Source organism: Podarcis melisellensis (assembly GCF_964234715.1).
Source record: "Podarcis melisellensis genome assembly, chromosome: 8".
NCBI lineage: Eukaryota > Metazoa > Chordata > Lepidosauria > Squamata > Lacertidae > Podarcis > Podarcis melisellensis.
In genome coordinates, this window is record NC_138540.1 from 58,122,632 (window position 1) to 58,146,520 (window position 23,889).

The following is a 23,889-nucleotide window of genomic DNA, read 5'->3' on the forward strand; positions in this document are numbered from 1 at the left end:
GCGGAGTGTCGGAGGAGGAGGGGAGCCTCTCCACACCCCGGCGCGCTCGGCAGGCCCCGCCCGGCCACCCCACACGCCCTCCCGTCCGGGAGAAACTTTCCCCGGCGGCGGCTGCCTTTGCGCCTTGCCGAGCGGGGGACGCGCGCACGAGGGGCGGGCATCGGGGCGCGGCGGAGCCGGGAGAGGCTCCCGGGGCCCGAGAGCGGGAGAAGCGGCGCGTCGGGGAAACTTTGGGGCGGGAGCGCGGGGCGCAGCCGCTGGGCCCCCCTCCGGAGGGGAGAAAGAGGCAGGGCGTCCTGTGTAGCGAAGCGGGGGCCTCCCATGGCCAACCCGGCGGCGGCACCGGCTCCCCGCCGCCAGTGACCCCCGGAAAGCAAGCGGCGGCTGCGGCGGGGCCGTCTTGCGCCCCCCGCGTCTTCTCCACGTTTGGCCGCCCGCCAGGGAGATGTCCGGGAAGAGCGCACCTGCGGCGGCGCTCGCCGAGGACACCTGGATCCCCGCGGAGAAGGGAGGCGGTTCCCCCGCCGCCTCACCCCCCAAGAAGAAGAAGCCCAAGTCCGGCTCGTCTAGCCTGCGCAGGGCCTTCAGCTGGCTGCGGGGCAGGCGGAAGAAGAAGCCGAAGGGCCCTCCTGGCGCGCCCCCTGCGGAGGGCAAGAAGCACGACGAGCGCCACAAGGGCAAAGGTAAGGCGCGGCGGCAGCGCGGGTCGCTAGCCGGATCCCAGCTGCGGAGCGGGAGGGGTCTGAAGAGCGCTCTGCACATGCTTAACGGGTCTTCCCGTGGTCTTGCTTCACACTTGCCAGGGTGGAGCTGGGGCGAGTGCCAGCCCGAGCCAAGCCCTGGCCTGGGGCTGGTCGTGCTTCCACGGTGGCGGCGGGAAGGCGCTCTGCACATGGTTAGCTAGACTCTGTTTTATGAATATTTCCGCATGCTCAAGGGATACGCCGTTGGACGGAAATCGCGTGCTAACTTGGACTCGGCCCCTGTGATTTCCTGGCCTAGACGAAGCTCTGAATTATTGCCAAAGGTTGTACTTAGAGAATAGAGCTGGGTTCAACTGCTTTAGCTCTGCACGTGAACAGTGTTACAGTAAATATGTCGCCCATTCCTAGTCCGCTCCATGTAACTGAAAATCGATTCCAAGGTGAAGCCCAAGTTGCCTAAAGTTGCTTTCCCTTCCTGAGACGTTTGTCCTGCTTTATCAGTCCTTCACATGATCCATGACTCTGCCCCACCTTACTGAAACCAGGCCCCAGTTATAGCCCATGGCTGAGTGGGCTGCCAACAAATCCCCAGGCAAGCCTTTATAATGCCATTCTGACCAGCCTTCCGCCATTCTTTGACTTACTTCCTCATGCCAACTTAACCCACTCCCTCCTTGCCTTGCTTGAAACAGGTGTGGGTGGCGCTTCGAGGACTTGGGCACAGGCTCAGGGCACAAAGTTGCATAAATGTGCAGAGTGCCCCTGGGCAAGTTAAGATGGCCAGTGGCTGGGCTCTCACCTGCATGGCACTCACCACCACGACTGAGAGAAAATGTGTGTGTTTTTAAGTTTTAAGAAGGAGGAAAGGGGCAGGGAATCTGCAGCATGGCACAAAACAATCTGAGACGTGGCCCCCTGTGCTACCTCCCAGGGGGATTTTCCTGTCCCCATCTCCATCTTTTTATTTTAAAGAGTGCCTGTTTGGAGCTGTGGGTCATCATTTTGACTTTCCTCTTCAGCAGCAAAAGTGTCTTTCCGTCAGTACGGAGTGCAGCAGGTCCTAGTTTTGGGTAACCTGTGTGTGTATTTGCAGGGAGAGAACTGCATTTGGTTCTTCTGGGGGCTGGGCAATTGCAGCCAGCTCGTTCTTTCTAGCAGCATGAGGTGTGGGCCTCTCCTTCCTACCCGCCCCCACCTACGCCCCCATTGCAAATTCCATTTCTACCCAAGGCTGTTGCTGGTTCAGTGGGCATGTTCCTTCTCCCTCTGACTCATGAGGTCAGAGATCCTGAGAGAAATCTGGAGCAGCTCCAGATGCTTCCCCAGTCCGCACTGCTGTTTTGCACAAGCTGAACTGCGGCTCTGGCCCCACCCTGAGCCTGTCTCCACTATGGGTTTTTTTTGGGTTTTTTAAAGAATAATAGAATTGCAGAGTTGGAAGGGTCATCTAGTCCAGTGTTTCCCAACCTTGTGCCTCCAGCTGTTTTTGGACTACAATTCCCATCATCCCTTGCCACTGGTCTTGCTAGTCAGGGATGATGGGAGTTGTAGTTCAAAAACAGCTGGAGGCACAAGGTTGGGAAACATTGATCTAGTCCAACTCCCTGCAATGCAGGAATCTCAACATAGTTTCTCCCCTGTGCATGTTGTTGATGTTTTCTAAGGTTTCCACTATTGGTGAAGCTCTTTGCTCTCTCCATACATCCAAACGGTTTCTCCCCTGTGCACACTGTGATGTACACCCAGGTTGGTGGGAAACAAAGGAAGGAGGCTGCTGTACTGTGTTGGAAGCGCCTCCTCCCCAATTTACTTTGATGTGGAGTGAAGAGGTGCAGAAAAACTCCACACGATGTGTTGGCATGGTTGGTCTTTGTGAACATGCCTGTGCTGAGTTGGAGTGAACCAGACTCCTGGGTAGCCAATCTGTGTCACAGATGCCACAAGTGGCATAAACAGTAATAATAACTACACTGATAAACCTAGAGCAATGTCTCAATGGAGCATTTAAGCAAGTGAAAGGAGACTCCTCCTACTCTGGCCAGGTTAAACCACTGTTCTGAGGATGGGGGGGGCATCCTCTGGGCTGCTGCCATCGCCACCCTTTAGAATCAGAAGAAAACCTTTTGGGAAATGGGTGTGTACCTGTGGTGCTGACCCAGGGAGGCATGCTTAATTGTGACATTGCCAAACTCTGCATGCTGATAGCCCTGTGTCCATGACATCATAAGCAGCTGGATGTTGGTTTTGTCCTGGCACTCTGGCAGATGTGGCATTCTAAAGAGCTCAGGAAGCCTCTTGGCCAAAGAGGGATGGGCAGCTACTTTTCAGACCCATCAACCCAGAAGCTTCTCTTGGTACCGGCTTGGTTCAGAGGAACTCTGGCCTTGTCTGGGTGGTCTTTTGCTTTACTCAGCCCCACCCACTTCTTTTCTTGTAGTGGCAGCCTGCTCATGTTAAGAGACCTACGATGTGCTCTCAGTGTGAACTTGCACTATTATCTGCCCATTCCCTTCCAGTGTTGCCCATCCCCTGCCATGTGTCTGTTGGCTTCCAGCCCCTGGAGAGCTACTCCAGTCTTTTCACACAATCATAGAATTGTAGAGTTGGAACTTGGAAGGGTCCCCCAAGGGGCATCTAGTCCAACCCCCTAAAATACAGGAGTCCAACCTGCCTTAGCCCTTGAGCTGCTTGCTTCTTTGTCCCCTTGTCCAGGTGCTATTGTGCTTTTCAACCCTGGCAAGGCAGACAAAAAGCCCAAGGGACAAGGTGATCGTGAACCAGCACTGTAGCACCTTTCCAAAGCAAACAGGCACCATCTTGGTGTGGAACATGAGTGAGACATGGAAGTCCTCTCCTGGTCCCCCTCCACTTGGCACCAGGGTACCATGTTCAACTCTGAATGCAGAACTGAGCTGAATACTGGTTGTTGAACTCTGAAGAATGGCATGAGAGAAGCTGGAAAGAATCCAAAGAAGAACATCTACCATGACCAGAGGTTTGGAGAATATGGGGAAAGGCTGCAGTGCAGAAGCGATGGCTTGCTAGGTCAGGCCAAAAGTCCAGCTAGTGCAGCTTTATGTTCCCAGCAGTGGGCAGCCAGATGCCCCCTTCCTCCCTGCCCCAGGAAGCTTACAAGTGATGGGCACCCTTTGCTGTTTTGGCTCAGCACCTAGGACCCCAGTTGCTGCTTCAGTTTGAAGAATAGAAGTCTCTTGAGAGGAGCCTGTTTTCAAAATACACAATGGGTTACCTTGAGAGGACCAGGTTCAGTTTATTCCCTTGTCTTCTGGTTGTGGATCTGTACGCGGGGCTGCGATTGTATTTGCAAGAAGTTGGGAATCTGACATTTGTGTGTGAGATCCGTGAGGCTTTACTGAGGAAAAGTCTGAAATGAGATACTTTTGTGAACATCCCCTAGAAAAGGCAGATAGTCACTTTAAGTGCCTTAAATTTATCTTTTTTATGGCTCCTGTCTCTCTTGTGCTTGAGGCGACTCACTACAATATATAAAAACAGCACACATCAGATCCTTGTAAATCAAAGAGTAAAAACCTTCCAGGACAGTAACACAGGTGAGCAGCAGCTTCCTCTGACAGGTCTCCATCAGCTCCAAGAGCTCTCTTGAGGAGGCCATTCTGACAGACCCTCTTGAAAGCCAGACCTTCTCGTGGGCAGTGAGCATTGTGGGAATGAATGGCCTCATTTGAATATAGCAATACTGCAAGTATTTATTTTTCTTAAAATGCATATCCTGCCTTTCTCCCACCGCAGAGCTTTATGTACATGAGGTTCCCAGGCAGTCTCCCATCCAGGCACTGACCAGTCCTAGACCTGATAAACGTCAGCAAGGTGCTGCTGCCTTAAGAACGTACCTTGGCTTTTGGTGTTTTGGGATTGAGCTGCGTGGTAGTGTAGTGGTTAGAGTGTCAGACTAGGACCCCTCAGAGGTTTTATTATGATCAGCCAGCATATACATTTTGTTAAATAAAAAATAGATAAGATAATTTTATGGGAGTTGAAGTCCAGCAACATCTGGGATCCCAAGAAAACTGCTTTAGGGAGATGCAAACCACAGTCTCACTCTGTTGGGAAGTAACACCACACCAAGACTTCTGACTGTTACTCTTGCTTGTGATTGGAAGGAGGGATTGGGCAGTGGACACCATCCGCTTGCTTGATCCCAATAAGCCATACACCAGGGCTTACCATGATGTGCAGACTTGCCCTGATGTGCGTTTGACCTTCTCAAGACAGGCGTACTTTTCTCTGGATCAGCTTAGAAACCTCAAAGTGAGTGGGCTGCAGTTTCGCTTCCTATGGTAGTTCACCACCCATCCGCACAATTCCTGCCTCTGCCTCTTCTTCTGAGTTCTGCTTCTCTACCCTCTTACAGGCACAATTTCCAAATATCGAATCTCAGCACTTTTGCTAGAGTTTTCCCCAGGAAAAGGCCAGAGAAGTCACAGCCCTTAAGATTCAGTGCTATTGCATGATAGCAAATGCAGTTGTACAGACCTCTCATTTCTTTACTGCTGGTGCCCTCTTCAATATTTGTACATGGGCACTGGAGGGCTTAGAGTTACAGGGAAGCATGCTGAAGGGGCTCACTGTCCAGTTAGTGCAGAAATCATTGCCCCCCCCAGTCCTACCCTTAAGAGGGACCCATTTCACTCTGATCCCGAGTCTAATCCAGCCTTCCCCAACCTGGTGCCCTCCAGGTGTTTCATTTTTATCAGCCACAGCCTATGTGAGCTGTAATCCGAAACATCAGGAGGGGATCAGATTGGTCTAATACTAGGGAAAACAGCTCTCTGCTCGTGGGCCAGAGGTTGGTGGTTCGAGTCCACCCAGGGGTAGCTGTCGGCAGGATTCCTGCATTGCAAGGGGTTGGACTAGATCCTCAGGATCCCTTCCAATTCTGCCATTCTATGAGTCTATGATTCTATGGCCTTCAGGCTTCATAGAACCCTTCCAGCTATGATTCTATGACTTAAGGCATCCAGTCCCCTGCCCGCCTGCCTGCCTCCCCCCTGCAATGTAAGGACTATGCTTACTATAACCCTTATATTGCAATTTATAATTTGATGTGCACTCTGCTTCACATGGGTATCTCTAGCAGGCAGTCACTTGTTGGAGCACCTGCCTAATGCTTAGAAGTGAAGCCAGAACATCCTGCAGATTCAGGGATTATTTATTGCTCAGTTTCTTCATAAAAGCAGAAGCATCTGGTTGGCCACTGTGGAAAAAGGATGCTGGGCTGGATAGGGCTATGGCAGGCATAGGCAAACTTGGCCCTCCAGATGTTTTGAGACTACAACTCCCATCATCCCTGACCTGTTAGCTAGGGATGATGGGAGTTGTAGTCCCACAACATCTGGGGGGCCGAGTTTGCCTATGCCTGGGCTACAGCCTCATCCAGGCTCTTCTTGCATCTTTGAAGATGTAAGCACACCTCTTTGGTGGGACAGAGGGATGCTGCTGCCGTGGTCAGACTGTTGGTTTGGATGGAGTGAGTGACTGAAGCATAGCTTTGCAATGGGGAGCAGGGCTGTGTGTTGCACAGGCCGCAAATTCAGAATCATGGCTGTTCTAGGTGGGTGTAAATAACCACACTAGTTTCTCAAAATATGTACGTTTCTATACATCCTGCCTCTGGGAGACCATTCCAAAGCCCTGAGACCACTGGAAGAAGGGCTTCCTGAGACTCACCTGGCCTCCTGAAGTGATGGAACTCAAGGCTGGGATCCTGAAGCTGTTATTTACCGGCTCAGTGGCACATGTGAAAGGAGGGGATCCTACAGACCCCAGGCTTAGAGGGGTTTTTAAGGTCAATATGACCACAAATGGTCTCTAGAACTGTTGGACCTCTTGGCAAGGAAATGCCAAAAAAAAGAAGAAGCCAAAATTACCGTATTTTCTAGTAGTGCCCTGAAACAAATGTTGGTTTTAGTTGATTTTAGTATTGTATTTTTGATTTTATTCAGGCTTATATTTCTTCACAAGCCATTTTAGGTGTGGGGGGAGGGGTGGATTCCTGAAAAGTGGTCTACAAATCTGTTAGATGAAAAATAAAGAGGGACAACTGCTTGAAAACAAATTGGGTTCAAATTGGATGCCTCCTGAACAACCAAAAGCGCTTGAAACATGTGGGCAGAAGGATCTGCCGGTGGAAATATTTAGGATTACGTAGGCGAGAGGGAAACAGCCATCGGGGTTCTTTCCTTGCCCTCTTTCAGCCACGCAAGATGGCTTGTTACGATTCCCATGAGCTGCTGCTGCTGCTGGATGAAATCACCAAAGTCTGTCATCACAACATACTCTCTGGTTTCAAGAAGCATAACGCGGAAGAGCCACACCCTGTTCAACCCTTTCAGCTCCGGCTGCTGAAGCCGCTCACCTCCTTACCAGGCAGGGCTCAGAAGCTGCCATGGCCTAGTTAGGAGATGAGCTTCCCAGGGCGATGGTGACTGCCGGCCACGTGGCCTTGGGTTGGTCACGTTCTGTGTTGTGGTGGGGGGCAAGGCCTTCCAGTGCATTTCCAGCTGGGCAGGAACTTGGGGACTGGTTTATAGCGCCTTCTGACAGTAGAGTGAAAGACCTATAAAAATTGAGATGGTTATTATTAGGTTTTTACTAGTTTCTTTCATGTAATTTGGGGTGCTGCAGTGCATTCCACTATTGGGCAGCGTGGCTGAAGCTGCCTGTGCTCAGGTGGGGACTGGATCTGCCGCATGTGGATGGCGGTCAGGCTGGCCACTGCCAGCAGTTACAGCAGGAGGCGGCTGATGGCCCAGATGGCAAGAGGACCATTAGGTTTCCAGCTGAGGGTGTAGACCAGCCTTCCCCAACCTGGTGCCCTCCAGATCTTTCAGACTACAACTCCCACCAGCCCCTAGCATTTTATGACTATGTTGGGTGAGGCTGATGGGAGTCCGAAATGTCTGGAGGGAACCAGGTTGGGAAAGGTTGGCAGAGAGAGAATTTCAGCTTCATGCTGACTTCTCTGCTCTTGAAATGATGCTGGTGCTTACATTTATGTTCCCGCTCCTTGATTTGATATCTCTTCTGTTCTCAGTCTTCTGTCTGGCAAGACAGGCACTAGGTATGTATCCACACTAAGAGATGCGTCTGAAATGTAGGAAATGGAAGAGAAATCAATTTGGCCCACATTTTGAAGCAAACCAACCTAATATGCTAGTCTTGAACACAGCTGTCCATTGGATTACACCCTTCTCTGAATTTTGTAGTTCCGGTTCAAAAGTGCACAAAAATGCCTATTTCATATGGGTGGGTGGGGGAAAATAATACAAAATACATATTTTAGGGGAAGAAGTATGTGTAAATGTTTTCAATCCCCAAAAAGCCTATGGATGGAATGGACCTAGGATTGACTCCATGCAAAAGTAGCATCCCTTCCCAGGATATACATTTAATGAGAGCGTGTTATCAACACTTCCTCTTGTTCTATGCCTAGAAAGCATGGGGCTGAGTGGTGTTCCCCTTGCTCTGCTCCTTTCCCAAGGAAAGCCCGCCCTTAAGCTCACAACAACAATCTGCAGAAACCCAATGCCACTGATGTTGCCATGTGCTGCTTCCCCAGGCAACAACTTTGCCTGTTTGCAGAGTGACGGTCTGGCTGAGCTTGCTGACACAACCTTGGTTTGCTGCTCAACCTTGAACTGAACTCAGATCCTTGCACACAATTCAGCTTGTCACCAGCACTGCTAAGGAAAGGGCAGCTGCTTTGCCCCTTTTAATTGCTTCTGTTCCTCCTTTCTGTATATTGCATCTAGTTTGCAGGATACTCTACAAGGCATGGCCCTCTTGCTCCCTTTTTACAGGCTGGGGTGTGGATTTTACCTGATGGAGCTGGGCCTTCCAGGTGTTGAAAAATCTACCCTCAACTCTCAAGGGCCATTTTTGTTTGTTTGTTTCCCTTTGTGAACTAGACCCTACCACTGTGGTTCAGCCAAGACCAGACACCTGTTGCTCTAGGCACCCAAGAGGGATCATTGCAAAGGGCCTTGGCTCCACAAATATGTAAAGGGCCTCTATGCTGAAATTCAAACCAGTTTGAAAGCGATTTAGATGTCACACCTCCCTCCCTCCACCACATGTACTGGTGTTATGCTCAGCTTTGTGCAGAAAGGGGAGGGCACTGCCTGGAGCTTTATTGCTGCTGCACAGGCTCAATCCCCCACTCAGGCCACCAGGACAGGACCCTCTGCACTGAACAGCCTCCCCCAGCCTTGGCGGAGGCTGATGGGAGTTATAGTCCAGTCCATCTGGAGAGCACCAGGTTGGGGAAGGCTGGCCTAGAACTATAGTTCCCTGGCTGAGATTCAGGGCAGTTAAGGCGTTTTCCAAGGGCTTAAAATATGTACTGTGGCAATAGAGGTTTTGTGTACCAAAAGCAAATAAGTAAACTCGGTCCAGTGGCATACTGGGAGCCAGTGCAATTTGTTTAGCAAAGGCATTGCATGTTGGGGCTTAGGGTGCTGCGTTAAGCAAGCTGCAGCAGTTGCAGCCTCTGGACCCACCTTAAGGGCAGCCCCACATAGAGTGCCTTGCAGTAATCCAGTTTTGATATTAGCAGTGCATGTGGTCAAGGAATGGACATAGTTGGGATACTAGCCGAAGCTGGTGAAAGAATCCTCTCTCGCTTTCCAACATACTTGGGCTTACCTTATTGTATCCTCCTCACATCTACTCCATGGAGTAGGCTTAGGCAGGGGGAGAGCGGGGCTGAAGTCACCCAGTGAGCTTCCTGGCTTGGTGGGGCTTGGCGTCCAGTTGAAGGGCAGCCCACTCTCCTTGGAAGTGCAATGCTTCCTATTCTGGACTAATGAATACAGCAGGCAGGGGGGTAAGTGCAGGTATGTGGCGCAGAGCCACAAAAATATCCCAGCAAGGCCGTCTGCCCACAAGCCAGGCATGAAACAGGATTTCTTGGCTAAGCTGCCCATTCTGAAGACTCGCAGGGCGTGTTCACGCATGAAGTGCTTGGTGAAATTTTGTCTGGTGCTTGTGCTCTTTCTTTTTTCTTAAGAAGAAAGCTCTCAAGTGCTGGGCCAGGTGATTTCCTGGGACCAGTTTGTTCCCACCTATCTACTGCAGTAGGCACATGGGTGGCGCTGTGGGTTAAAGCACAGAGCCTAGGACTTGCTAATCAGAAGGTGGGCAGTTTGAATCCCCGTGACGGGGTGAGCTCCCGTTGCTCGGTCCCTGCTCCTGCCAACCTAGCAGTTCGAAAGCACTTAGTGGCTTAGTCATGCTGGCCACATGACCCGGAAGCTGTACGCCGGCTCACTCGGCCAATAAAGCAAGATGAGCGGCGCAACCCCAGAGTTGGTCACGACTGGACCTAATGGTCAGGGGTCCCTTTACCTTTATCTACTGCAGTAGGACTCCCAGAGCCTCACACAGACATCTCCCTTGCTTCGTATGTTAAAACAGCCTTTCCTAATGGCTGGCTGGGACTAATGGGAGTTGTAGTCCAAAAGCATCTGAAAGGCTGCATTAAGTCTTCTCCCTACCACCATACGATGGCTCTTGAATTGCCCCCTCCTCCTTAATGATTGCTCCAGCATCCTGTGTTATCCACACATCCATCCACTCTGACTGTGCCTGCAAGCTTTAACAAATTAATTGGTGCAATTTGTCAACGGATGGTTTAAAAGGCACCTTCGCTGTAATTTTGTAATTTGTATATTTATATAGATGCCATTGATTAAAGGCCATGCTGATTACAGAATCTTTTCTTGACCTCTCTACCCGCTGCGAGCTGAGATTGGGGGAAGGCCAGAGCTGGAAAACTCCTTTAAAAAATTCCTCGCCGTCATGTTGCACAGAGTGTGAAAGCAGCCTCTGCCAACCTGGCGCCCTCCAGGTGTTGTTGGACTGCAAGCTGGTGTGCTGACCTATGGCTGATGAGGGTTGTAGTCCAACAACATTTGGAGGGTGCCTGGGTTGCCAAGGACAGGGGCAATTAAAAAAAAAAGATTTCTGCGTGACTGCCTCAAACTATATCTGATTTCTCTGTGCTCTGGAGACCAGCTAGGGAATTCACACAGGTGCCAGCTGTCAGAAAAGAAACAGCAGTCTGCATTTGTGCAGTGCAGAGTTGTCATAATGAAACAAACTTGTCCATGAAGGAGGAGTTCCTCTTTGTGCCTGTCAGTTAGAATTGGGCTTCTGTGACCAAAGAGAAGAGCCATTGTTAATGTTTCCCAAAGTCTTCACTGTGGTTTTTGTTGTTTTAGCAGCTTGCAACTGCATATTTATTTGTCCTCGCGGGCTGCAATTGCAAGGAAGAGTTGGTCTGTTTTAATAAACAGAAAACATGTGTGCGCACAGATGCCTCTTCCTTCCACAGCTCAACCCTGGGTTATAATAGGGAGCCCAGACTGAGGCTGTTGGTGCTTGTATCTGTGTTCGGGTTCTTTTTGTTTTAAAAGCAAGCGGAGCTCTTGGCTTGGCTGTTATTTTGTGGCAAGGAGTTCCACAAGTCAGTTGGTGGGAAGAAAAGCTGCTCCCTGCTTTCCCCCCCATTCCTTCCTTGGCCTGGGCATCCTTACCTGGAAACAAGTAAGCAGAAAGCTTCCATAACAGAATCCAGAGAACTGTAGTTTCTGCTCAGAGTTACAATTCCCAACACACTTTGCAAACTTTATTTCCCGGGGTTCTTTTGTGGGATCCCTGTGGTTTAAGTGTGTGTCTCATACGGTGTGCACAAGATGAGAGAATGCATAACATTGTGCTGTTGAAGTATCTTCCCTTCCCTCCTTTAGGCAGGCTCCTGGTAACTTTTATTTTTAAAAGTCTGAAACAGTCGGGGACCCTCCCTGTTTATACAAACATCCATCCCAACTGCTGCTTTTAAACTGCATTTTCCCCTACAGCTACCTGGCTGAGTTCCTCTCTTCTGTTAATAAATAGTATCCTTGCCATCTCTTGGCTCCTCAAAAAGGAAGGGTACAGTCCGCTTAACCCTTTCATGAATGACGGGTTACACAACCCGGAAGTGAAAATTCAGCCAACTTTGAAAAATTACTTTCCCAACAAATGGGACCCCAGCTGTGCATTTACACACACAGGATCTGACATTGCATTGCTGCAAAACCTGCAAGCATTGAAATACATGGTCTTGTGTGCACTTCATTTTCATCACAGAGCAGTGCTAGTTTGAAGCTCATGTCTCTTTTCCTGTACTAGGAATGCCTGGGAATTTGAGTGGGTGTGAAATTTAAAGAGAGTTTGAGGTTACTTCGTTGAATCACAAGGGATGAAAGAGACCTGTAAGCTTGGTCCAAAGGCAGGATGCCTATGGGCATCAACGCCACCCCCTCCGCCCCGAGATTTGACTCCCATAATCCAGGCCACAAATGGCATACCAAAGCATCTGCAAAGCGACTAGATCCAGATGACTCAAGCAAGCAAGTACTGTAGAGAAAAGGGCCATTCTGCTTCCATACAGTTCCTCTTCTGAGGAACACTGGCCAAGCTACCCAGTGTTAGAAAGTCAGATATATTAGCTAGACGCCAAATGGCTCATTAAACCAGGGTTGCAGTCACCAAAACGGAATGCCTAGTTGTCATTTTTGGGCCAGACATCTCGAAAGTCGTATTTTTCAATATGACGTTTTGGCTCCTGAAATTCTTTCTGATCAAATATAACAAATAGAATTCTACAGGATGTGTTGTCAGTATCTGAGAACAGTCAGGATCCAAGGATCCCCAGGCAAGCACCTCCAGATGGTGAAGGCGAATTTCGAGCGCTGATGATAGTTCTGTTGGAGGCAGCATGCTTCTGAACGCCAGTTGCTGTGATGCACAAGTTGGGAGAGTACCCTTGCTCTCAAGTCCTGCTTTTTGGCTTCCCTTTAGTAATCTGGTTGACCACTGAAAGAGCAGGATGCTGAACTAGATACCCGCCCCCTTAATCTGCTAGGGCTCTTTTTTCGGTTTTTCTAGGTAGGCTCCTGCTTCTTGATCTGCCTGGCACAGTGGCACCGCCTGCATCAGTTGTGGACCCCTTGTCTTTACTGTGTAATATCAGTGGGGTGGGGGAGCAGCACAGCACACTTGGCCTGGTTTCCAGGCCATTCCTAGACCAAATGATGCCTAGCAGCAGGGCTGGGGAAAATCCATCAGAGCTGGGCACAAAGTGGTAGAGGGCACAGCTCAGTGGCAGAGTCCCCTGGGAAAGGGGAAGAGTCCTGCTAGGGAGCCTAGAGAGTCTATGCTAAGCGGAGCAGGGATCGCCAGATGGATCAGTGCTCCACTTCATTCCAAGGCAGCCTGAAGCAGAGCCGGCCTGGTCGTTAGGCAAAGTGCGGCAAAATGTCTTGGGCCAGCTGTGGCTTCAAGTGAACATGAAACAGCAGGTGAGAGCAGGATATAATAAATCAGCATCTATATCTATCTATCTATCTATCTATCTATCTATCTATCTATCATCTATCTATCTATCTATCTATCTATCTATCATCTATCATCTATCAGATTTCTTACCTGCCATGAAGCTGCAGGGTTGGTCACAACAATATAACTTGCAGTTCAAAAAATAGTTACTATAAAACCATTACAATGATAAAAAAGAAGAAAAACCATTCCAGATGAACAGAAGAGTATACATTCAGCAGAAATAGGTGAGTCCCACAAAACTGAATGTTTTAGCTGTCAAAGGCTGGGGGAAAGAGTTGTATCTTTTAGCATTAAGTCGGAAAATGTGGAGAGGGAGCATTTTCACTGAGACTGTTTCAAGGAGAAAGGGTTTAACTCTCCCTAATTTGCAAGGGTCGGATGCTGCAATTTCTTCTCCCACCCTCCATTGCTTGGCTGCTGTTTACTTTTCTGTAAAAATACCTCAATACAGTGGTACCTCGGGTTAAGTACTTAATTCGTTCCGGAGGTCCGTTCTTAACCTGAAACTGTTCTTAACCTGAAGCACCACTTTAGCTAATGGGGCCTCCTGCTGCTGCCGCGCTGCCGCGCTGCCGGAGCACGATTTCTGTTCTCAACCTGAAGCAAAGTTCTTAACCCAAGGTACTATTTCTGGGTTAGCGGAGTCTGTAACCTGAAGCGTATGTAACCTGAAGCATATGTAACCCGAAGTACCACTGTAGTGCATGTTAATTGCACTATTAAGTCATTAATTGCCCAATTAAGTCACATCTAATTTGGTCATCAGGTAACAGTGCTAAAGGGATCCTGGCTCAGAGGTAGAGAACAATTCTGGGTTCAGAGGGACCATTGGCTTAGCTAGGCATATGACAGCATGCTAAATTCCTAAGATAGCAGTGGCTTTCCCAAATGAAACCACCCAATGAGGCTGAGATGGGCCTGTAATGGAGACTCCACTCCTACCTGGCACTGTCTCTAGCTGCATCAGTCTATTAAGCAACCAGGACGCATAGGAAGAATGCAGAGATGTGAGATGTTGGTGACAAGGTGATGTGTGACAAAATGCCATTTATTTTGTAGGGTTCAGTTGCATGCTGTGCTAGAAAGGCTTCCTGGTTCCTTCAGCTGTTACTAATCACACTGTTGCTGGCCTCAGCCTTAATTGCTTAAATAGTTTCCAAGTGTTTGTGAAATAATTTTGTTAATCTGCAGGGTGCAGAAGGCCAAGAGTGACATTTCTGAAAATGTGGGCAACAGGAATCCAGTGTCTGGTTTGAGCTGGAAACCAGGGTGAGCTTCTCAGACTGAACAAAGAGAGGTGTGCCTCTTCCACCTGGAGGGGAGGGAGAAGTGCAAGAAATGCTTTTGCAAACAGCATAATCTGAGATCTGATTTTTAAAACTCACCAAATTGTTTTGGAGTCAGATTTCTGTGTATGAGAAGCGTGCTCTTTCTTAAGACAATATGATCATTGACATGGTCTCTGGCACAGGAGAGGGTGAGAAATGAAGGTGAAGAGCTGAACAAATATGAATTGGAACGGATTTGACTTGTCAAACCGGTGTAGGTGCCTTTGAGTTTCTGTATTTCTCCAGCTTCAGGTGAGGAAGTCAGGGGCAATTCAGTGAGGGCTGCCATCTTAGGCACCCTTACCTGGGTACAAGTCCCATGGAACCCAGTGAGCTGACTGCACAGGAGCAGGTGGAATGGGAAACATTTCTTTCCATCGATTTGGATCTTGGTTTCAGCAGGAGGAAGGCACAAGCCGCAGGAACCGAAATCAGGTCTCAGCAGGAAATAGCTGGCCAACGTTTAGCTTATTTCTGTTAATGATTTCAGATCTTAACTTAGGCTTTTTGGTGTTAGGCTTTTGTTTTCACCCAGAAGGGTTTTAGTTTCCTTCTTGAGGGACCCAGAAACTCAAGTCCCTTTCTGTAAACTGCTTAGACTCTCCCAAAACTTGGTTTCACCCGCTAACCCCCAATGACCCATAACATACTCAGCAGTTTCATTTAATCAGCTTTACTCATTAAGCTTTCCTTCCATTCCCTTTTACAGATTTCAGCCCTTGGCAGGGAGGGGGTGTCCTGCTGAAATAAATTCCAGATTTGGTGCCCATTTTTAGGGCAGTGCAAGGCTGCCAGTTTGCATACATCTGCTTTTCATACATTCTATTTTCTTTGAACTTTGAATTATTGGCAAGGGGCAGGACAGATGCTGCCATGGCATCTTAGGCAAAGGTAAAGGTAAAGGACCCCTGGACGGTTAAGTCCAGTCGAATTTGACTATGGGGTGTGGCGCTCATCTCGCTTCAGGCTGAGGGAGCCAGCGTTTGTCCACAGACAGCTTTCTGGGTCATGTGGCCAGCATGCTTCTGGTGCAACTGAACACAGTGACGAGGGAAACACCATTTGCCGGCACCTTCCCACTGCAGTGGTACCTATTTATCTACTTGTATTGGTATGCTTTTGAACTGCTGGGACAGAGCAAAGAGAGCTCACCCCATCACACGGATTCGAACCACCAACCTTCTGATCGGCAAGCCCAAGAGGCTCATTGGTTTAGACCACAGCGCCACCCACTCCCTTTCATGGCATCTTAAAGGACAGGGTGGGCCATGGGGCAAAGAATAACAGCTGCAGGGATGTCCTATGACCATTGGGTGGGGCCGTAGGTCAGTGATGGTAGAGCAGAATTTGCATTTGGGTGAAGGAGAAATCCATTTGAAATAAATTTACACATGGATTTTGCTGGGTCCGATCCAATTGGGCTTTGCTTGCCTCTCGTATTCAGGACCTGCTTATATGCCATCTGCCTGTGCAATGTCTGGTGTCCTTTCTTTTCTTTGCACTCACATTTACACCATGCACTCCATAGTCTGATAGGTGATTTTTTGCACCCAAACTCATCCCAGGCCTGTGTCCCAGCAGAGTTTGGTTTCACCAACCCCTACGTACGCCTCTGGCAGGCAGTATGGTCAATGGTCAGTGCTGACGGGAGTTTGAGTCCATCAACATCTGGAAACCCTGGCCTAGAGCCACAGAAGACCATGGGATATATTTGGGAACCCCTAATCACATCAGGATCTTCAGCCCTGCTCCAAACTGCGAGCAAATGTTAGGCCATGCCATAAAATGTATGTACTGCTAGATTATGAGGGAAAAACCTCGGAGCAGTTCACAAAAGAATAAAACAATAACATTGTCAATAAAAACGGTTAAAGCAGCTGTTTAAAACGTTCAAAAGATAATTAAACAATAAGCAAAGAACTGATTAAAACACAAGTCAGCCTTCTACATATCTGGGCAAGCTTGCCTGAAAAGAAATGTTTTTAGTAGGCACTGAAAAGAAGTGAAGGTGCTTGCCTGCCTCATATCAATAGGCAGGGAGTTCCAAAGTGTAGGTGCTGCTACACTGAAAGATCGATATATTACAACTGCAGAATGAGGATTATGAGGCACCTGCAACTGTGCCAGTTCCACTCTATGCTCAGCGGTTCTCTGGTGGATGTTGCTACACCTTCACTGGTAAACTTAAGTGAAGGCGGCTGCAAACGGGGGGATATTTAACCTGCTGCCCACCAGAGATGGTCTGAATGAAGCAGCTGCCACCATTTTCATTTTGAGGGGAAGGTAGCGGCAGAGGACAGCCTACCTAAGGTCCTCTTATGCATGGCACTGGCACTTGTATGGGCCAGAATGTGCAAACTTGTAAGCTTCACAGCAGTCATAGGTGATAAATAATGGCTTGGTTTGCACATTACATTTAACTGTGGTTGAAGAAACCATGAGTTGTCCCAGTGACAATCAACCAAACCATAGCTTGTTTCTCCAAAGTCTGTTTTGTTTCCCAGCTGCTCTTGCTTTGTGCCTTAGCAGTTTGGCAGTTGCGTGGGGAAATTGCCAAGGAAATCAAAAGGTGACAGAAAATTAAAGCGGGACAGAATGTTGGGGAAAGAGAACAAATGAATGTGCATGGCTGAAGGAGGGAATTGAGATGGATGGATGGATAGTTAGATAGATGATAGATAGATACATAGATAAGCTTTAGACAAGTAACATTATAATGCTTTTGACTGTAAAGGACTTCCACAGGTATGGTGAAGGATAGCTAGATTCTGAGTCACTTTTTTATCCTCCCCCTAAAATGCTGCCGCCTTGTGGACTCTGTCAGCCAAGGCGTCCACCTGTGGCTGTGCATGGCCCCAGAACATGTAAATCAGGAACAGGGCTTTGGAGCATGTGCAATATCTCTTTCCTGCTCCAGTGAGCACCCCCAAGTCAGAGGGGTGGAATATTCAGGCAAACCTTTAGCTGGGTCACCCCTCACTTTTTGGAAGCAAAACCCTTCTGGTAGCAGTGGAGGAGTGCGTTCGAGAGATGGAGCTAGGAGGCAGCAAAGCTGTCAGGGCAGGAAGAAGACAAGAGGCCAACCCCCCCATGTGCCCCTCCCCTTTGCCTGCTGCGATTGGCTCTGTGGCCAAGCAAGGGAGGGAGTGAGTGGGTGCTGAAAGCAGGCAGCGGCCCAGAGACACAGGGATGGGAAGGCAGAGCTGAGCCCTGTGCGCCTCTCCCTCTTTCTCTCTCTCTCTGTGCCACAGAAACCCAGCCAAGGAGAAAGAAGGCTTGCCTGGCTCAGTCATGTAAGCACCCTGTTCCCCCTCCTCCTCCTCCTCCTCCTCCTCCCAGTAACAAGGGGGTGGGTGGGGCAGGGTGAGGAGGAAGAGACGGGGAAAGGTGCCTGTTGCACCTACGGGCACCATGGGCAACTCGTACCACAAGTGGAGCCCCCCAAACGCCAAGGGCTGGTCTCTCTGGAACTTTGGCCGCTCCGCAGGGCTGAAGACAGGTACGGGCTTGTCAGGTGGGGAGCCTGCGGGAGGCCTGGCAGGGAGGGTGTGGCTGGGGAGTTGCTGTGAGGCAGCCACTTTGGGGAAGGGACCGAAAGGGGCAAATATCCTCATGACTTGCCCCCGCCCCTGCCCAAATCTCCAGAGTACAAAACTCCTCCGTGGGCCCTTAACTTCCAGGTTCATCTTTCCTCAAAGTGGCAGATACGGTGGGGGCGGACTCTGGCTTTTCTCAGGTATGAGGGGGACCTAACCTGGCATGTGCTCAGAGGCATTCCTGTCTTCACATGCTCCAGAGCAGCTTCCTGTGGCTGCTGGGAGTTGTAGTCCAAAACACGGAGCCGTGGCCTAGCTATGAAGTCAGATTCTAGGGTTGAATCGGAGCTCTCATTGCTCTGGCAGTTCTGAGATCTGAGGTCTAGAGATGCTCTCCTGCACCTGGCTCTTTACCCTGCTGTCCCAGAGTTCCTGGCACCTCTTGCTTGGGGACCCAGCTAGGAAATTGCAAGATCCTCATGTCAAAACGCTAGGGAGGCTGTCTCCCGGTTTCATTGAAAAAGCAATTTGCGAAGGTGCTCTGCAATCCTGAAGGATCCAAATCTCAAATTAAACCAGGACTCAATTTTTATTTTATTCACCACAAGATCTGCATAACACTTGTCGGTTGGCAGATTTGTAAGGCAGCTACGAAAGCACCAGAAAAGACCCAGTAATAATTTTTAAAAATGATGATTGTAACAAGCATGCATTTGCAAACACACATGTCATATAGGAACACTGAACAGACAGCCAGGTTGGGCTGCGGCTTTTGGTTTGATTGTGCATTGAGTGGCAAACTTTGGGCTGTTGCTGTGGTTTCTTCTTGTTGTTGGAGCTCCTTTGCTGTTTCAAAAGAGCTGCTTCCCTGCCATGTTCTGAGAAACCTGGGGCCTGTCCTTGGGCCATCTCTGGTGTTGCAACCAGCCCTGAGGCTGCTTTCTGGGTTTCTAGGGCTGGTGCTTTGCTAATATAATCACCCCACAGAGAAGACCACTCCCCTGGAATCAGCCTAACTAATCTGAAAGGACTGTTCTTCTGTAGAGTCACTGGCCTGGATTAGAATATCCTCTCCATCCATTAGGAAAAAATCAGAAGGCCAGGGAAACGCAAGCTCTTCCTCTTGCTTAAAATCTTTTAGAGCCTTCCACCCTTTTACTACTTGGTGTGTGAATGCCATCCTCAAAACGAAGGTTGCCAACTGTTTTTCCAGCTTCTGTGCCTGCACCTCTAAAAGAAGCCTTACAGGTATTAGCAGAATAGAAAGCTTATCTCCATGTTGTAAAGAGCTCAGTCTATAGGTTTCTGATATTAAAGGCAAAGGAGCAGGGCTCCCCCACCCCACCCAGGTCAGCTTGTAACCCCAATATCCACCTTCTCATTCACATCCAATATTACCAGCCAGTATCCCAAATCCAGGTTTGACTGCACTTGGAGTACTGTTTCAGTTCTGGTCACCTCACCTCCAAAAGGACATTGTAGAGTCGATTCAGAAAAGGGCAACTAAAACATTCAAGGGAATGGAGCAACTCCTCCATGAGGAAAGGTTGCAACTTTTGGGATTTTTTTAATCCAGAGGAAAGGGCAAATAAGAGGTGACATGATATAAGTTCATAAAATGATGCGTGGCAAGGAGAAAATGGAGAGAGGAAAGTTTCCCTCCCGCTCTCATAACACTAGAACTTGTGGACATTCAATGAAACCAAATGTGAAGATTTGGGACAGATATTAAGAAAGTATTTCTTCATGTAGCACATAGTTAACTGTGGAGCTCCCCCCTGCAGGAGGCAGTGACAGCCACTGAGTTGGATGGCTTTAAAAGCAGAATGGACAGATTCATGGAGGAGAAAACTATCCATGGCTCCTCACCATGATAGCTGTGCTCTGCCACTGCTGTCAGAGGGAGTAAATTTCTGAGTACCAGTTGCTGGAAACTGCAGGAGGGGACAGTGCTGCTGTGCTCAGGTCCTGCTTGCGTTCTTCCCATGGGTAGCTGGTTGGCCACTGGGCTAGATGAGCTATTGGCCTGATCCAGCAGCAGTGGTGGACACTGGACTCTCAAATTTCAGTGCCCTGTGTGACTGAAAATTTGGCACCCCACTCTCATGCTCCATTCTACAGCATTGATGTGGCGCCCCTTGCAGTGTGGCACCCCATGTGGCCGAACCCTAAAACCGCCTCTGCCAGCAGACATTTATATTTTCATCCAGCTGTTTCTCTGTGTTTCAGCCTCCCCCAATCTGAATGCCCTCCTGGCTGGGGCTGTTGGGAGTTGTGGTCCAAAACAACTAGAGGGTCCCCAGGTTGAGGACGGCTGCTGTATTTGTTGCTTGTTCTCCTTGCCCCACCTCTTAGTCTCCCTCCCCATTGTCAAAGTATAGATTAAACATGCAGAGCAGCTGACATATTTGCTTATGCCACCTTGCAAAGTGTCAGATACATTGATGGATTACAATAATAGTAATTTTATGTTAATATCCTGATACATTTTTTTTAATGCCGCCTTGGGTACTCCTGTGTGTAGAAAGACGGGATAAAAATTCCCCTGCTTGTTTCAAGGATATTAAGAAGCAGCTAATTGGTGCTCAGGTGTCCTTGAGTGTGCTGAGCGCTGGTCTTTTGGAGCATAAGGAGAGACTGTGGCTGTGAATACACTTTGTACTTTCCCCCCCTAGCAGGCTGGTAGTATAAATGTTGTTTGCCTAATTAACAGCCGCTGGATTAGGGACTCAAAAGTTCACTTTATTTTTCAGTCTGTTGATGCGCTTGTGGTTATAGCATGTGATGGGGAGGTCAGGACTCCTGAGTTTTTGTTTTTGGTGTTGCTGCTGATTCAGGGAAGCCAAGGCCTCTTACCTCCACCCCCACAAAACAGGAATTTCTGTTTAGCTGATGTTTTTTTTTCCCCAAATGAAAACCTTGACACAAATGGGGTGATAATCCCTGTAAACAGGAAAGTTCAGTTCCTTAATTTTTTACCCTACAGTGCTGTTAGTTTATTCCCCTGCACTAAAGCCCCCTCTCCCCTTCTCTGTTTAACAACAAAGCTTACTTTTTTTTAGAGGACAGGTTGTTGCAAATGCATTTCCCCATAAACAAAACAGGCAAATGTTAGAGGATCTTCCCTGATGATGTTATTGTACAGGGATGATGTTTTTTCCCCTCCAGGCGCCCTTGGGTTCCTGATCAATCTGCCTGCTAAGATAAAGTGTACTGAAGAACTGAGAAAGGAAACTTTTTAATGTTCATTAAATCTGTGCTAGGATAAGGACACTGCCTCGTTCTTCACCCACCCTTTTAGTATGAATAAATTGTAATTCATCTCTAAAATGTGAGACTCTTAAGTTTGTGAGTTGCTTGTTGGTGATGGAAAGGCAGAAGCACTGGGTTTTTAAAATAATAAAATCTTCCGCTTCCCATGCTGAGCTTTGGCACCAATAGCACAGCCCAGGGTTGGCTTGAGCATGATCGACTCAGATTAAGTCCTGCTTTCCTGGCTGTATTCAAAGCCGTGTGGTCACCTGGTCATGTGCCTCTAAAAGCCACCTGACATGCAAAAACCTAGCAAGTGAAACTTCCTCCGCAACTTGGTTGATTGATTTCTGCATGCGAGGCTCCAGAGGGAGCAGGACCAATAAAAATAGTTGGCGTCCCAAACTCAGAGTTGCCACTTGTAGCCAAGTATGAGAAGCACCTTTATGAGTTTGATTTGGGATATGAGATGGCACCTGACTTGGCCCGATGTCTTGGCAGAAGAAAGGTTGCTGAGAGTCAGACATGGATTTTGCAGGCTTCCTGGGCTGATTTCTGAAACCCTTCTGTGACGCGACCTTGGCCAAGTCAGCCTTGCTTATTTGCCTGCTGATGCGTCAGACTTTCCAGGCAAGGTATTTTGCAAGATGTCGTTGGAAAAACACTGTGTGACACGTGTAGCCGTAATAGTGGTGGAAGAACACCTATTGCAATGCCAGTGTTTTGGCTCTTGGCACTGTACCAGGTCTTGCTGAAGGGAGGGAATAAGCCCTGGGCATGGATGGATGGAGTGGCGGCTGAGTCATCCCGCAAAGTTGGCATTGCAGGAGTACCCTTAACACTGCTCTTTGGGTGATCCGATGCCAAGGAGGAGAGCTGAACTTTTGTACTTTCCATTGAAAAAGGAATCTGGGCAGATGTGGCCTTTCTGTCTTGCAGGGACTTGAGACAAACAGGTGCCTGCAGAAATCCCTATTCTGTGCTCCTGTTGAACCGCCTGCCCTTCCCATGCCACATGTGCAGTCTGCGAAATTTCCCCGTTTTGGAACCACGATTACATAAAGGTACAGGCTGAGGGCCAAACTAGACATGACACCATTTGAGCAATGAGCAATTGTGCAAGTGCGTTTTTATATTTTAAAAAATGAATAGCAGATACGGCATTGGGATTGGGAATGCAGGAGGGTGGATCTGGCAAAGTGTTAAAGGCCCCCTTCCCCTGCTTCCAGCAGCATCCTAATCTGCAGTTTAGTACAGACAAGCCAACACCATCCACAAATTGCTCATTGCATGAATGGTGTCATGTCTAGTATGTGGAGTCCTTTGACCTTGACCTTCGCGATACTCTGTGAAGTGGGCGAGACTGCTCCGCAGCAGATGGTTTGAGGTTTGCATTGGGCTCAGCTTGTTGCTTGTCCCAGCGCCTTCCTTCTGATTTCTCAGGGTTGACTGTACATGTCTTGTAGTGCATGGCCGAAGCTGAGGTTGGTTGCTAAAGTGGCATACAAGGTATACACATTGGGCCCTGGTTCAGAACACTCTCCAGAACATACAGGGAATCCACACAGTTTAGAGGTGACCTAGGAAGCTTGTGCATGCAGATGCTGGGCAGAAGAAAGAGAAGGGAAATAATTTTAAAATGTCATTTTTTTAAAAGAGAGGGACTTAATCTGGGGTTCGCCTGTGCATTAAGCAGCACAGCAACAAGCAGGAATTCTGCAAACAAATGCAGCAATTGGAAAACTTTCCTGTTTATTGTGTTGTGGCTTCCAGAGACTGGGATTCATAAGCATTGAAAGCTGTGAAAGCAGAGCATTAGCTGTTGATAGCCTTGCCGTCCATTAATCTGCCCAATCCTCTTTTAAACCCATCCAAGTTGGTGTGGCCATCACTTTTCATGTTGAACTTGTTGCTCATAAGATGCTGCTGGACTCCAGCTCCCAGCATCCTTGCCTATTGAGTATGCTGGTTGAGTCTGATGGGAATTTGAGTTCAAGAACATCTGGCATAGACAATTCTGAGCTAAGTGGACCAATGGTCATAAGGCAACAGCTTCCTGTGTTCCTAAAGCAGACTTTGTCAACCTGGTACCATCCAGATGTTGTTGGACAACAACTCCCATCAGCCCCAGCCAGCCAACAAGGCATTTCACATCCTGCATCGAATGGGATGAGTGGCATGATCCCAGACAGTAATGATGATAATGATGATGATGATAATAATTGTTGTTGTTGTTGTTTCTGTTTCCTGAAAGGAGCCCAGGGTGGCAAACAGCACCCCCCTTAAAAAAACCCAAACCGAAGCAAATCTCCTCACAGCTGAATAAGTTCAAGGCTGCCATTTGCTTACAGCAGGGGTTTGCTGTCAAGATAGAACATGAGGGCATGGGGCCACAGCACTGTACTTAAACCTTTCCTGGGGTTAGGGTAAGAAAGAGAAGTTTAAATATTGTCAGTGCCTCAGAAGAGAGCAGTCTTTTATCTCAGGTAGGCCTGTGTGTTGTCAGTCCCCATAGCAATCCAGCGAGATGTGGGCAAGGCCAGACGGAGGCCCTTCCTTTGAATGCCACATTCATCCTCTGACAAAGGAGGAGACGGGGCCTCTGCTGATAAGGCATATTGTGGCAGAAGAGTCGGCCACATG

The 23,889-nt window shown here is 48.7% G+C and overlaps 1 protein-coding gene across 2 annotated transcripts in view; it reads left to right on the top strand.

The window, feature by feature from the left end:
* Positions 1-303: 303 nt before the first annotated feature.
* The window catches only part of NHSL3 (NHS like 3), a 54,922-nt gene continuing 31,336 nt past the window's right edge, over positions 304-23,889 (top strand). The window contains exon 1 of one of the 2 annotated variants that reach the window (XM_081924189.1): positions 304-683. In XM_081924189.1, coding sequence (XP_081780315.1) covers positions 446-683 — 238 coding nt within the window. In that variant the 5' untranslated portion in view covers positions 304-445. Of the gene's footprint in view, positions 684-17,804; positions 17,958-23,889 lie in introns of those variants that run through there. The other variant, XM_081924190.1, reaches the window with a different exon arrangement.